General features: G+C 38.2%; 1 protein-coding gene across 1 annotated transcript in view; it reads left to right on the top strand.

Annotated features, from left to right (window-relative positions):
- Positions 1–15365, top strand: part of KCNMB2 (potassium calcium-activated channel subfamily M regulatory beta subunit 2) — a 30782-nt gene extending 15417 nt beyond the window's left edge. Inside the window, exons 3-4 of the mRNA XM_022571853.3 lie at positions 2297–2492; positions 14375–15365. Coding sequence (XP_022427561.1) covers positions 2297–2492; positions 14375–14659 — 481 coding nt within the window. The 3' untranslated portion in view covers positions 14660–15365. The remainder of the gene's footprint in view (positions 1–2296; positions 2493–14374) is intronic.
- The last annotated feature ends 312 nt before the right edge of the window (positions 15366–15677 follow it).

The raw sequence follows: 15677 nt of genomic DNA, 5'->3' as shown, positions 1-15677 counted from the left end.
CTAAAAAGAACTTTGAGCAGTGCCTGGCACATACTATTTGTCAATAATGTTATCTAACAATGATAAAAATAGTTATATGTATAAACTGCTTACTATGTGCCAGGGACTTGCCATACATTACTTTTTTAATTCCCATAACTATTCTACAAGTATGAATATACTCATAAAAATGGCAAAACTGAGGCTCAAGATAGATATAATTTGCCAATGTCATACAGCTTTAGTGTTCGGCAGAGAAAAGATTCAAAACCACATCCTGTTAATTCCAGAATCCCTATCCTTGCCTCTTCACACCTCTGTCCATTCTCCACCTGCATTCCTTTCCACCACACCCCACTCTTCCATCACCCCAAATATTAGTGGTTCTCAACTGCACGTTTCAACTTCCTAAGAAACTTTTAAGAATACTGACATCCAGGCCCCACCACAATCACTCCACAGGGTCAGATTTAGTAGGTCTGGAGTGGGACCCATTCACTAGTATCTTTTAAATTTCCCCAGGTGATTCTAATAGGTTGAAAAACACTACTATGCACTAACTTTTTAAATTAAAGATTTTGAACCCTTCTTATTTAAATATTTGCCCTAGGTTTACTGAATAGATAGAGAGGCAATTGAATACTGAGTTGTCAAGTGTTCCTCCTGAGTAAGCCACATGATAAATCTCCACAGCATCTCTAGCTAACTGTTGTCCATAAATTGGACACTTTGAGCACAGGAAAGCCCAGCATTGCTATAACTAATGGGGAGGGTCTCAGAGTGCTTCAGCTTAAAGAAACAAGGCCCTTTCAAATGAAAACTTGAGGTTTCAATCCAAAAGAGAATCAAACCATTTTGTGGCATTCATTTCCCCACCTAAATTAATACTTTCATTTTAGAAGGAAAATCTAGTTGAAACACAGTAATCTGCTAAAATTAAGGCATCATCTTTCCCATTTGTGGCTGCTCTGCTTTGTTTCTCTGATGCCTTCAGCTGTGCAGCTTCACAGTGAAAGCTCTGATGCCTCAGGCCCCAAGAGTTCACTGACTCCAAAACCGCTTTCAGATCCTCACATCTGCTTAGAACCATCTAAGACTTTTTTCCTCCTTGTATAAGCAAAATCTGACCACCCATGTCCCAGGAAAATACAAATTGCCACACCAGAGGGGGTCAGTGCTAGTATCCTGGCTCTGGTATGAAACTGGACATGGAAAGGGTGCCCTGTCAACACATGTCCAGCAAAAAGAAGGGCTATTAATCTGCAAAGAATGTTTTCTGATCACTCTGGTAATCAGCTTATATCCAGAAGCAAAACATTGATTCTGGGTGTGTTACTTCCTAATTACAAATATTACCTTGATCATAAAATTATAAATGTTTTAGAATGAAAAGCTGACCAATGGGCAGCTGGAGGGTTTGTTTGTTTGTTTAATCTTTCTAATTGAGAGGTTCCAGGGCACTGATAAGAACCCATTAATCTGCATATAACAAGAGCCTCTTTTCCACTGTTTGTGGGGAAGAAGGGCAGCACCATGGAACGAGCCCGGGCAGTAGAGAAATAAAGGATTGGATGGAATCACAATTTCCATCACTTATTAGCTGTGTGTCCTTGCATGTATTTGATTTCTCTGACTGTCAATTCACTCAGCTTTAAAAGGAATTAATACCTAACCTATAGGGTTATTGGGAGAACAAAGAAGACAATGTATGTAAAGCACCAGTTAGGGTGAAGGGGGATGCAATAAGTGATTGCTCTTGGTATAATCAAAAGGTGGAGTTATCTTTTCTCCCTTATTAGAAAGACCTTAAAGAAATATATCACTGTCCTTTCATCTGTCACATTGGACCTCAAGCCCCTCCACCCTTTCACCATCTCTCCTCCCCTTCTCCCTTACCCCTTCACTGCCTACAAACTGGGCAGACATTGCGAGGTGAGGACCAAGGCATGGCAGGAAGCAGCTTAAAATGCAGAAATGCAGGGTGAGTACAGGTTGTGATGTAAAAAGATGCTGCCTTATGCTTACCAGTGAATTTGATAAGGAAAAATATCTAACTTAAATCAAGCACTGGAGAAGATGATACTATATCTGATGGAAATCATTGGCAAAGTTCTCAGATGCCAGGGAAAGTTTGTCTGTGTTTATATTATAGTTAGCCTAAAGCTGCTCTATTTAAAAACATACACATTAACAAATAGGTTGTATTATAGATCTTGAAGATTCTTCAGGTCAAGGAGCTGACAAATGTTCCCCTCTGATTACACCTTCTTTGCCCTTGGCATTTGGGCCTGTGCTTATTCTCCTCCTCTCTGTGTAGTGTGTGGACCGAGGAGGCTCAGTGCACCTTGCTGAATGCATCCATCACGGAAACATTTAACTGCTCCTTCAGCTGTGGTCCGGACTGCTGGAAACTCTCTCAGTACCCCTGTCTCCAGGTGTACGTTAACCTGACTTCTTCTGGAGAGAAGCTCCTTCTCTACCACACGGAAGAGACAATGAAAATCAATCATGAGGTAGGAGCTGGGCGCACACTGCATCTCGTTCACCCCCACACAGCTCCGCACCGTTCCATCTCTCTATCAAGTTCCCCTGTGCCAGCACTTCAAAGGAAAATGCCACTAGGAAGCAGGCCCTTCCTCATCCAGTCACAGAACTCACTACACTACTTGACTCTCTTACTTGGGAAACATTTATTTTCTGTGCAAGTGGTGGTCAAATCACTCCCCATTTTGGAACAGTGAAGATTTAGCCTTTATTTTCGTTCAGAAGGGTAAACATTATATCCTTATTGATACACAAATAGACTTAGTCTTTCAAAGCAAATGTGCAGTTTAGTCACAGTTGTACAAGCCAAAAAGCAAAATATTTGTCATATACCTGGGAACCACGGGGTAAAACTATATTTTGCTTTTCCACGGCCATTGTCACTTCATTCTGTGGTCTTGGAGATGTAACTTAAGCTCTCTGAGCCTCAGTATTCTTTTCTCTAAAAATGTAATAGCAATGACCATCTTGCAAGGTCATTCACTGTGAGGATTAGAACAGAGTATGGAGAGTGCTGAGCAGAGCACAGGTGAGACCTTCAACCCATGGTCACAGTATGTGGGCCTGTGCATATTTCTTCACATGTGTTATGTTCATAGAGGCTGAATTTTCCAGCACGAACACATTCAAGTCCACATGCTGGATGCTCAATATGTATTGTATTAAAGCTGCACATAAAATTTGCATTTAAAAGGTCTGGGATGACTAGTAATGTGTCAGCAGAACCAACCTGCCATTATCAGTTTTAAGTTAAATACATTGTGTTTTGGATTTATGGTAGCAATTTAGATGGCCAGAGTACTTTCATATGCCAAGACAACCTGATACCATTCTCCAACAGGACAATTGGCTCTTGTCACCAGGATACAATTCTCACAACTCTAGCCTTTCTTGTAAAAACTTTTCATTACAATTATCAGCACTTAAATGATACAGATTATATGTATTGAAAAATATTCAGTAGCTGCAAAGCTTGATACTAGAACATAGGATTCGTTTTGTGATATATTAACAAAAAGTAAGTAAACCCACCTTGCATTTTGGTTACAGTAACTTAAAAGAATTCTTGCAAATATCTCTGAGGACACAATGTCTGCTCTGATTTCCTTTTGTTTGTGGTACCCACAAACAATACCAGTCCTAATCCTATTCTACAAATATACATAGCTTAGTTCTCCCACAAAGTATACATTTTTCAAGATCCCTCAAGTCAAGTTTTTAAATCAAAACTGACCTGTAATGATGAATGTCTGTAAAACTCTCAAATCTCCAAGGAATTGGAAATTGGCCAAAATTGAATAGGCATCAAAAAGTGGGACATATTTTCTCATTTTGACACTTTATCACTACAGTATGAATGCAGTATGAATGAATGCAGTATGTAAGCTATAAACCCTATGAATGCAGTATGTAAGCTATAAATCGGGAGTGAACCTACCATGGAAAATCTCAGTTAAAATTTTAGGACCAGTATTCTGTCTGCTGTCAGTATGATACTAGGTCATTGTTTGGTTTAATTACCTTGCTTTTAACTGTAAAACATGCAAGAAATGAAAAAGTACAGCTCAAGCACTTGTTATAGAGATTCCCCCACATAACCACCATGAAAGCAAAGAAATAAAACATATCCTGCACTTGCAGGAAATCAGAACCTTGCAGTTCTGGTGACTAATGTTATTAAGTACATTTTCATTTATTTATTGGCATTTTGAATATCCTTTTTTTTAATAATGTCTGTTCAAGTCCCTTGTTTTCTATTGAATTGATTCTATTGGATGGTTTCTTCTTAGTATTCATTGTAGGAATTCTTTAAATCTAGATATGAACCTTCCTTGATTGTTGAGTTGCAAATACCTTCTGAAATGAAAGGTGGCCTTTCACTCTCTTAACGATGTATTTGAATGAAAGAAGTCTCTAATTCCAGTGCAACCAAACCTTGTCAATATTTTTCTCTTTTCTCTTTTTTCTTTTTCCTTTCTTCCTCTTCTTCTTCCTTTCTGTTTTCTTTTTTTCAAATGTTTGGTTGTCCTGCTGTCTGTTTAAAAAGTCTTCACCTACCCTGAGATCATGAAGTCATTCTCCCAAACTATCTTCTAGAAATGTTATTGTTTCTCCTTTCACATTTAGAGTACAATCTGCCTGGAATTGATTTTTATGCAAGAGTCAAGTTTCTAGGTTTCTTTTTTATTCATATGGACAATCATTTGTCCAAGTCCATTTATGAAAAGACCACCCTTTCTTCACTGGATTATTTTTATGATCCCATTTTCCCCTCTATTTTCTTGGAAGTTATGTGTTCTGTCACTATTCTTTTAGTGTTTAACTAGTGATTACAACTTGCAATCTTGACTAATCAAGGATATTAAAACATTTTAACTCCATTTATTCTCTTCTCAAGTTATATATTATCATCATTTTTATTCGATATATACTTTAAGCCCATGAAGATATTATTATTGTTTTTGTATATAGTAGCTGTCTATTTAGATGTGTCCACATCATTTTCCATTTTCTTATTCTTCATTCCTTCCTTTATCCTTGGTCTGGGATCATTTTTTCCTATTTCCTGAAGAACACTCTTTAATTATTTAGTGCAATATCTGATCTAAAGAAATCTCTAAGCATTCATTTATCTGAAACTATTTTCTTTTCATTTTCATTCTCAAAGTATATATTCACTGAGTATATAATTCTAAGTTGGCTGTTATTTTATTTCTGTACATTGAAAGCATTCCATTGTCTTCTGGTGAGCATTACTACTATTTGGAAATCAGCTCTCAGTCTAATTGCTACTTCTTTGAAGGTAATTTTGGTCTACTTTAAAGATTATTTTCTTTGGTTTTCTACAGTTGAACTACTATGTGCCAAAGTAAACATTTATTTCTATTTAGCCTGCTTAGTGTTCCCAGGGCCTCTCTCCCTCTTCCTTGATGTTCTTTGTCAATTTTAGAAGGTTCTCAGTCATTATCTCATCAAATATTATCTCTGCTCTCATTCTTTCCCTCTTCTCCTTTTTGAATTCCTACGGACTGTATGTTAGGTATTCTCATTGTATCCCCTGTGTGTCTTCCTGTCTCTTTTGTATTTAATATTTTCCCTCCTTTTGTCTCTCTGTGCTTCATTATAGATATTGACCTACCTTCTGATTCACAGTTCTTTCCTCAGCTCTGACTAATCTCTTAAACCCATCCATTGAGCTCTTAATTTCTCTTATTGTATTTTTCATTTCTAGAATATCCATTTGGATCTTATTTATAATTTCTAGTTTTCTGCAGTATTCTAATTATTCTCTTTTAAATTCTTCAACATAAAAGTAAAATTGTAGTTATTTTAAAGTTTATTTTGATGACTACAATATCTGAAGCCCCTATGTGCCTGTTCTATTTTTTTTTAATTGTTTTCATGTTGCATTGTAATATCTGGTTATTTTTTATTAGTTGTCAAACACCATATCTGCAAAATTATTTATAAAAACAATTTTAAGCCTAGGTTGATATCATGATGTCATCTTTTCCAAAAATTATTTCCATTTGCTTCTGCAAGGCCCCTAGGTGCCATTCATGATCACCTTATTCTGACTACATAAATTGAGATATTCAAGTTTGAACTTAAGTCCCTTTGAGGATCTATCTTCTTCAGGTTGACCATTACTCCTAGGATGCAGCCCTTAACAGTTCCAGCCCAAAGTGAATAGGGTGTCATCAGAGCACCCACTTGATAGGTTGTTAATGATAATTCCTGCCCTTAGCTCTTCAAGGCTGTCAAAAATTCCATCCAACCTTCTAGGATCTCAGCCCCCTTCTAGAATCAACAGACACTTCCAGGGGAAAGAAAACACCAAACAGCTGGATCACCTTCCTGGCCCAGTAGTTCTTCACTCGCTGGTTAGCTGTCCTCTGCCTTTAATCAGAAGTAAATACGTGGAAAATACAGTTATCGCCATGTCAAAAGGTCACTAAACCATGATCTTAATGTAGCATGAGAAATATACAGGATATTCCTGGGGAGAAAAATTAAAATATTCTCTATCTTGACCTCTCCTTCTTATTACTATTCCCCAAGCTCACCAAAAATAGTAGTCTTTCCCATAGTTACCAACGAATGGGCATGGTTTTACTGAGATACATAAGGCACTACTGACAATGTTTGATTTGGGACAACAGGAGGCAAAGGTATATCAGTCAAGCTGTCTGCTTCTTTGTAGAAAGATATCCAAAAGGATTTTATTTTTAAATGTTCACACTCTCTCATATAGTCTTTTTCTTTGGCTTTTAAACTCAGTGACCAACCTCTTGTCCATATTACAACTGAAGCTGCTTAAGCTGATAAGCTGGCATGCTCTTGTGGAGCAACTGGCTGACTAACGGTCTCTAGGAGCTGCAAGCAGGCTCAAGAGCCCCTGCCTCTTCTGGCTACAAGGCTGTCACAGGAATCATAAACTGTGGCTGCGTATTAATTCACTATGGTTGTTAAATTTCTCAATGCTGATCTCCTTTGAGAGTTTAAAACCTTGTTTACCCACCAGGGATCCCCAAAACATGCCCATCTGATTTAAAAGAGTATTAAAAATGAATCTTTGTGCAAAACCAGAAAGTATATCCATTTTTGGTATGTAGTGTACTACCACATATGTGGTATTTTATATATCGCTGTCATGAGGAAGACAGCTATTTTGGATGGAGAGTAAATTATATAAATTAACCAATTATTTATAACTCCAGACTCAGCATCACCCCTCATTTTGTCACCTTTCTGAAGCCTTCTGAGTTCTGCACATCCAGAGAATATACATATCTGGACTAGAATTTCTCAGCCTCAAGGCTCTTAACATTTGGGGTGGAATATTCCTTTGTCGTCTGTGAGGGTACGGTGGAGACTTGTTCTGTACATTGTAGGATCTTTAGCAGCATCCCTGGCCTTTACCCACTAGATGACTAGCATCATCCTCCCTCCAAGTGTGACAACTAAAAATGTCTCCAGGGCTTCCCCGGTGGCGCGGTGGCTGGGAGTCCGCCTGCCGATGCAGGGGACGCGGGTTCGTGCCCCGGTCCGGGAGGATCCAGCATGCCGCGGAGTGGCTGGGCCCGTGAGCCGTGGCCGCTGAGCCTGCGCGTCCGGAGCCTGTGCTCTGCAGCGGGAGGGGCCGCAGCGGTGAGAGGCCCGCGTACCGCAAAATAAAAAAGTCTTCAGACAGTGGCAAAACCACTGCTCCAGATTTTATTTAGCTTTTAGCTTGAATGCTGGGAGATTCTACAATTTTAATCAAAGCTTGTAAACACTGAGTTCCTCTGCACAGCATTTGGTAGGGTAAGGATAAAAGGGAAGAAAATAAAGTGAAGTTGAGAATCTAAATGGGAAAAAAAGAGGGGCCCACATTTATTAAGTATCTACTATATACTATGTGCCCAGCACTATGCCAAGAACTTTATAAAAATCATCTCATTTAATCCTGACTAAAACCCTACTCCTAAAGTAGTAATAGCCAAATTTTATCAAGAGCTTAAAATGTGCCAGGCACTGTATAATACTAAATATTTTACATGAACTCATTTGTTTAATTACAGCATCAATCTCACATATTAGGTACCACTGTTATCTCCACTTCACAATAATGAAGCTGAGCTCAGAAAATGAAATAATTTTCCCAAAGTCACACATTCACTAATTAGGTCTGAATTAAAATCTAAGTCTCTTTACCTAAACATGCTCTCTCTTAAAAAGCAAAACATTAGCTCATCCTCTTGAGAGGGTAAAGATAAGAGCTTTAAAAAACTCTAAATTCTAAGAAATATTTATCCTTCTGATGGTATATTTTAGTGAATAGGTGAGAATCCATGCCATTTCATCATACTCCAAGAGGTGATTAGGATCAAGTAAAAGGCCATGAACAAGGACTAGAACTATCCGGGATCCACAGGAACAGTCAAGGTTGTATATTCAACACCAGTTTACACAGAATGCGTATTAGATAGAAGTGCACCCTGAAAAGATGGGAAAAAACATGCCCAGAAATTTGACATATGACATCCCCATAATCAGCACCTTAAATTTAGGGATATTTAAATTAGAAATTTCCTGAAACTGCCTATGGACCATAGATTCAGAAATGCTTCTGTGATTGACAAAGTTTAGTCACTGCTCACCAAAACTGAATTATGGCACAGTTAAGGGCATCTTTGTGCAGAAATGAAGGGAAGAATGTGTCCCAAAACAGCTTGCACTGAGCATCAAGAAGAAAAGCATGGAAAATGAACCTACTCCTTTCCATTGCTGAGAAAGAGGATCATGGTGAAGGGCAAGGTCAAATTAGATATCTGACTTACTCAAGGGCTAACTGGATACATCATGGACCTGAGGGCTCCATGGCTTAAGCTATTGTGGATATTAACTAATCCTGCAGCTCCACATGGCTTCTATTTCATTAGTGGATTTCCTAGGTCTTTTAAGCTTCTCCTCTACTCCACATCAAGCAGTAATGCCACAACAAATGTGAAAGCTCTGGAAAACACAGAAAAGGAAAACCTCTCTGGAGGAATCTGTGTCTCGATACTGCAGGAAACTATGGTACATAGCAGAGTGTGAATACTGTTTTCCTCTCCTCTACCAAACATTTCAAACAGTCCCACTTGCCAAAATCAAGCAGATACTAGGAGTGCAAACTAAAATTGTCTAAATGTTGTGGGATTCGCCTTTTTAAAAGTGATGGTAAGAAGCAGGAAGTCTCAAACAAGAATGAAAATAACATCCCAGTTTACTCTCTCACCTCCTCTGTCCATCACTAATGTTCAAAGAACTCAAAAGTTTAGAGTACTCCGAGACTGCCAGCTGGGGATCTCTACATCCTTTGAATGTAGGGATCATGTCTCCTTCTCCAGCACAGAGCACAAAGCCTGGCATGTCATACATGCTTAATAAACATGTACACAACACTGTTTGTGGACACTGAAGGAGTCCCATCTGACTTTAGAACCAAGATATTTATGCTTCAATGAGCAGTGTTTTTGTTTTTATCTTGTAGGCATTGTGGACTAGGATGCCCTGGATACCACAGAGTTCTCACAAATTTGTGGCCCACCTCTGTGAAGTGTAGAGCCTTTACTAAGAGCCTTTTTGGCCTCATTGCTGGTCCCACTTCATCATTCCCACCACCCTTGTCCTGTTTCTCTCTAATGATCTGTTTTAAATTGTTTATGTTTTTCATGCCTATACCCAGCATGCAACTTGGTACTTTAGAGACACTCAAAACATATTGATTAGATTTCATCAAACTTAACCCCTCTCTGAAATAAGACACTACCCTTTTAATAAAAGAACAAATGAAGAACAAACCCTTCCCCTGAGGTGATCCTGGGAATTAATAGTTCCCTTCCTACCATCATAAAGAAAAGGAGGCTGACCAGTGAGGTTATCCAGCCAAATATACCCTTCCTACTGCCCCCACTCCTTCCCACAGCTTTTATTTTTAGGGTGCAGGCCTGTCACTTTTTGCTTCACACATGCCTAGTGAAGCATGGCTGAGCAAAAGCCCGACAGGTACTTTCTCAAAACTTCTGTCCATCACGAGAATAAAAATGACTCTATTGATGTGAAAGATTCTGGAAGGGAGGCTAAGAAAACTTTCAGTTGCTTTCCAAAGAACTGGAGAGAAGATGCAATTGCTAAATCTTTGTGGTAAGGGAAAGGACAGTCAGGAGAAGGTGACAGGATCCAGGTTTCCTCAGCTGGGGAGACGAAGGGTCACGTTGTGGGGCCATCTCTGTATTTTCGATACTAAAGAGAATTTAAGGGAGTTGGGAAAGCACAAAGGTTTATTAACAAAATTCAGGATTAAGAAGAGAGATGTGAGGGCTTCCCTGGTGGCGCAGTGGTTGGGAGTCCGCCTGCCAATGCAGGGGACACGGGTTTGAGCCCTGGTCTGGGAAGATCCCACATGCCGCGGAACAACTAAGCCCACGCGCCACAACTGCTGAGCCTGCGTTCTGGAGCCCACGAGCCACAGCCCCTGAAGCGCATGCCTGGAGCCTGTGCTCTGCAGCAAGAGAAGCCACCGCAGTGAGAGGCCTGCACACCACAATGAAGAGTAGCCCCCTCTCTTTGCAACTAGAGAAAGCCCACTTGCAGCAACGAAGACCCAGCACAGCCAAAAATTAATTAATTAAAAATAAAAAATTAAAATTAAAAAAAAGAGAGAAGAGAGATGAGGGTCTAAATCTTCCCCTGAATGGCTGCCTCAGAGTTTTGCTAGGTTTCTATATCCATATGTTAGGCACAAAAGAAAGAAGGACCTATAGCCATGGTAATATAAATATATATAAACAAATTTTGAGTGGCATTTAAGTGTCTTGTGTATATAAAATTATTATTCATATGTTCCTTTGTGTTATATATCATGCAGTCTAAAAGTTAAATCTTTCCTAGCCCATACCTCCCACCAAGAAAAGAATGATCTAAAAACACAAGGATTTTTACCTTTTCAATCTACATTACATTTTTCCAGCTAAGTGTTGATCACTTACTAAAGTTTTCATTTGTTGAAATGCACTCTCCAAACATGTGATAAAATCATAAGATCACTAAATCTTTACCCCAAATTCATACCAGTCTCAGAAACATACACATGGCTATAGTTTGAAACAAAAACTTAGAATCCTAATGTGGGATTCAGCATAATGTCAAATCTCTTTGGACACAAAAACAAGGAACGCGTGACAAGAGCCATCAAACAGGACTGTTCCTGTGAAAACCACATAACTAGTAATTTTACCCTCCTTAAAGTTTTCTTACTTTAGTATGTGGCACTTGTTTAAAGACTTTAGATCGTATGGACAAATGTGATATTCCAATAAAAAATATGTTAAAGAAAATTTATTGATGCTTTATGCATATTCATAATTTAATCCTCACACACCCTGCCGGGAAGGCTCTATTAACCCTACTGTATACAAAAGTTGATTCTGAGGAGCCAAGTAACTTGCTTATAGAAACACAGTAACGCAGTAACCAGACCTCTTGAAGACACGTCAGGAGCTTGTGATACTATCTTATATATTCATTAGCACAAAAGAAGGACCCATCAATAATAGAAGTAAATGAATGATTGACATATTATGATAGAATTTTCAAGGATAATAATAGTCTAGTGGGAGCCAGTTTATGTGTGTTGAAAGGTGGTGGGTGGCAAGGTTAGAAAAAGCTAAAAACACAAGGGCAGAGAAATCTTTTCTCTACCAGTAACATGGAGTTGCATTTCTAAGTGCCTGGCCCTGAGGACCCACACCCGATCATGTACGGGACACACCTCATCTGGCCAGTCCAAACGTGTGCATTTGAGACCCTGATGACTAGAAGCTTTAATAAAGCAGCTCCTGTATTACAACCTTGCTAGATGGTCTCAAAAGTAATGTATATCGCATTGTATTTGGAAGAATCTTATATAGTGACAAACTTATTGTCACTGGCTGATAAGTGTTTCTCCAAAAAAAATTTAAAAGCCAAATCAATTCACAACAGCATAAGAAAAGGAAAAACTCCATTTTTAATGGAATTCCATTTTTATTGAGACCATTTCAATAACTTAGTACTGTTAGCCACTAAAACTACTACTATAAACTCTCTTGGCACCAAAATATAAAGAACCCTGATGCATGCATACGCTAAATTGGCTCTTTTTTAATTCAACCACAAATGACTTGTCTTTAAATTTTTTTACTGTTTTTTGAATCAAAGCATTAAAAAAAATTGTAGACATGATCTAACAGTGCTGAAGAAGGAAAAATATAAAGGTAACCCCTTACTGCTTTAAACTCTTTCAATCCAGCATCCAGCCAGTAGAAAATGTATCATGGCAGTCATAGACCAATTTTCATACTAAGTTATAACTCACTGAGAAATTCTGCTTTCTTGGAGATACTTTCAGACCCTTAATGTCGTGCTAGTACCAGCTGTCTGCACTAACCACATTTATGAGTGTTCTCACATTTATTCTTAGCTGATTAAATATGAGGTTGTCAACCAGCCCTTGTATGAGAATATTAAGCCTTGTTTATGATAAATATCAGCATGCTCATCCTCCATTCTTAACTAATTGAAGAATCTTCCTGCTGTTTATAAACAAATAATCCAGTGATTACAGCACAGTGAAAAAAAGCAAGTGCCAGTATACCCACTAATAAAGTCAGGGGAAAGAGTCATTCAAACATACTCCATTAGCAAAACTCATTCCATTTCTTTTATATTTTCTTCCTGTGAAATATACAAATCTAAATTGGTTCTGGAATCCAAGGTCTTACCCCTAAGCTCCCATCAGTATAGCTCAAAGTTCACCAACAGCCCACCTCATCTGTATCTCTACATACAGTTGTGTGAGTTGTGTACTGTACAATTCTAGGGGTACCAGTGACATTGTAAAACTCATAGATGTCAATATTTAAATCACAACTTATAAACTGGTAGTAGCAGTAAAATATGTGGGGTTTTTTTTCATAAAATCAGTGTATTATCACAATTTTTCAACAGAGAATAACAGTGTTTTGATGAGGGGGCATAGTTTTCTAATTCACATTAAAACACGAGATTAGCAGTGATCTTGTCACAAACCATTTTAATTCAGGTAAATCAATTAATCATTTGATAATGTATATAACAAAGGATAGGAATTTTTTTCCTATTGGGAGGCACCTTACCATAAAGAGGGCAAAGACTTAACCAAGGGCCCACACATCTCCCAAAGAAGTTACTTAAATCACTTTTTTCCTCACTTTTTAAAAAGTTAAATGCATTGTTATATCAGTTTTGTCACTGTTCACATACAGACCAAGGAAGAGGTTCACAGAGATTTCATCTCCTCAAAGACTGATCTATAAATTAGGAAAATATATGCGAAAACATATCCAATAAGTAATAAAAAGAAAAACTACAAAGTTCTTTAATTCCATCTGTATCCAGAGAAGAGGGAGGGAGAAGAGAAGGAGAAAGGAGAACAGGAAGAGAGAATAGAGGGGAAAGTATCACAAAGAGGTGAGGGCTGGCAGGCAGGGCAGGGCAGGGAAGGAAAAGAGAGATACAAAGAAAGAAATCAGAGGATGTAAATGTGTAGAAAAAAAAAAGGAGAGGCATATAGAAGAGATACAGCAAGAAAGATAGCAGGTGAAAAAATCAAAGAAAAGTTATCGTAAATTCTCAGATGAGTGCTGGTTTAAGAGTAAACTGAATTGATTCTGCTTTATGTTTCCTTGCTTTATGGAAAAAGTTACCTTGTCAACATTAACTGGGCATGAACCATTTATCACAGCTCTTTATTCAATATCTCTACACTTTCTGAGATTCTTTTTCAGCAGCTCACCAGGGGTACAGCTGTCTTCTTGACTAGTAGCAAGGTGACCAAGGTGATTTGGCTGAAAAAAATGAAGCCAAGCTGAAAAGATAAGAGTAAGAGTTCCCTGAGATAACTGACAGCTGTGGACAGATACAAGACAGAAAGGTCGACACTCTGGTTCCATGGAAAAGTATGTACAGCGGAGAATAATGAACACTCACCATGCTTAGCTGTGGCAAAAGGAATCCACTGGAGTTATCCAATTGTTTTTTGGAGTCACCCAATTTTAATCAATATTTAAGCTATATGAGTGAGCTATCAAAGTACATCTTGGCCAGATACCTAAAAACATTGTTTTAATCAGTGTGTGAGTTCTTAGGGTTTCTAGAGGCACTAGTTTGAATATGAAAATAAAAACCATCATGGTTATTTCACAGATCATTAAGGTGGCCTCAGTACTCCTCCTAGTACCACACACGCACACATACACACACACACAGAGTATCTTCTGGTGACAGTTTATCTCATTTTCCACAGTGCTCCTATATACCTAAGTGTGGAAAAAATTTTGAAGAATCCATGTCCCTGGTGAATGTTGTCATGGAAAACTTCAGGAAGTACCAACACTTCTCCTGCTATTCTGACCCGGAAGGAAACCAGAAGAGTGTCATCCTAACCAAACTCTACAGTTCCAACGTGCTGTTCCATTCACTCTTTTGGCCAACGTGTATGATGGCTGGGGGCGTGGCTATCGTTGCCATGGTGAAACTCACACAGTACCTCTCCCTGCTCTGTGAGAGGATTCAACAGATCAATAGATAAAAGCAAAGTGGATGAGATCATTTTCTTTAAAGCTCAAATACTGTTTTCTTTCATTCTTCACCAAAGAACCTTAAGTTTGTAACGTGCAGTCTGTTATGAGTTCCTTAATATATTCTTATACGTAGAGCAATAATGCAAAAGCTGTTCTATATGCAAACATGATGTCTTTATTATTCAGGAGAAGAAATAACTGTTTTTTGTTGGTTGGGTTTTTTTCATAATCTTGGTTCAAAGCTGGAACTAGTATTTCCTTCTCTCCTTCCACCAAAATCAGGCTCAGTTATTCATTTACCAAGCTTCATGGAGGTATACAGACAATATCAGTGTGATAAGGTCTGTGCTCAGAGTGGTCAGATTTCTTGAAGATATTTCTGCAATATTTTTCATCATTCATTGTTTACTAAAGCTGCAGCCAAAAATATTTTTTTTCCTTACTCTATACTGAGCCCTGTAGCAAGTGAAGGTACCAGATTTCCTTTAGGACTTTAGGCATTTTCCTTGTATTTCTACCATATCACTGTAAAGAAGGGGGGAAACCCAGCCAGCTATTTTTCTTTTATTACTTTATACTCATAACTTTAGATTTTTTAACTGATTTCCAAAAAATAAGCTGTTTTCCTTAACCAATTCTATAATCTCTTCCTGTGTTTTAAATAGAAAGTGAACAGAGCCCTTTTCCATGTAAGACCCTGCTACTGTGTGAGGAAATAACACTTACAAGGAGTTTCATTACCTGTGAACTGACAATGTTGAATAGATGCTCCATTACAATCTGGGAAAGTCTATGTTACTAAGATATTTGTGTTAAGATCTTTATTCCATTTCAATTGAACTGTTAGATGGTAAAATTAAGATCCTACTTGCTGGTCAAGACTGGTGGACTGATTTCAATGGGTAAATCTATCGTGGCAAATTAACATATTGGAATATTGCTTTTGGGAATTTATGTTTAAATTAATGAGTATGTAGTCTCTCTTTCTGACACGTATTCCCTGATGGGATTTTAAAGCTATATGCA

This window comes from Delphinapterus leucas, chromosome 4, assembly GCF_059928025.1.
Source record: "Delphinapterus leucas isolate spDelLeu-1000000601 "Yukka" chromosome 4, BTC_Dleu_Yukka2, whole genome shotgun sequence".
In the NCBI taxonomy this organism is placed as follows: Eukaryota; Metazoa; Chordata; class Mammalia; order Artiodactyla; family Monodontidae; genus Delphinapterus; species Delphinapterus leucas.
This window is presented reverse-complemented; position numbering and strand designations above follow the sequence as displayed.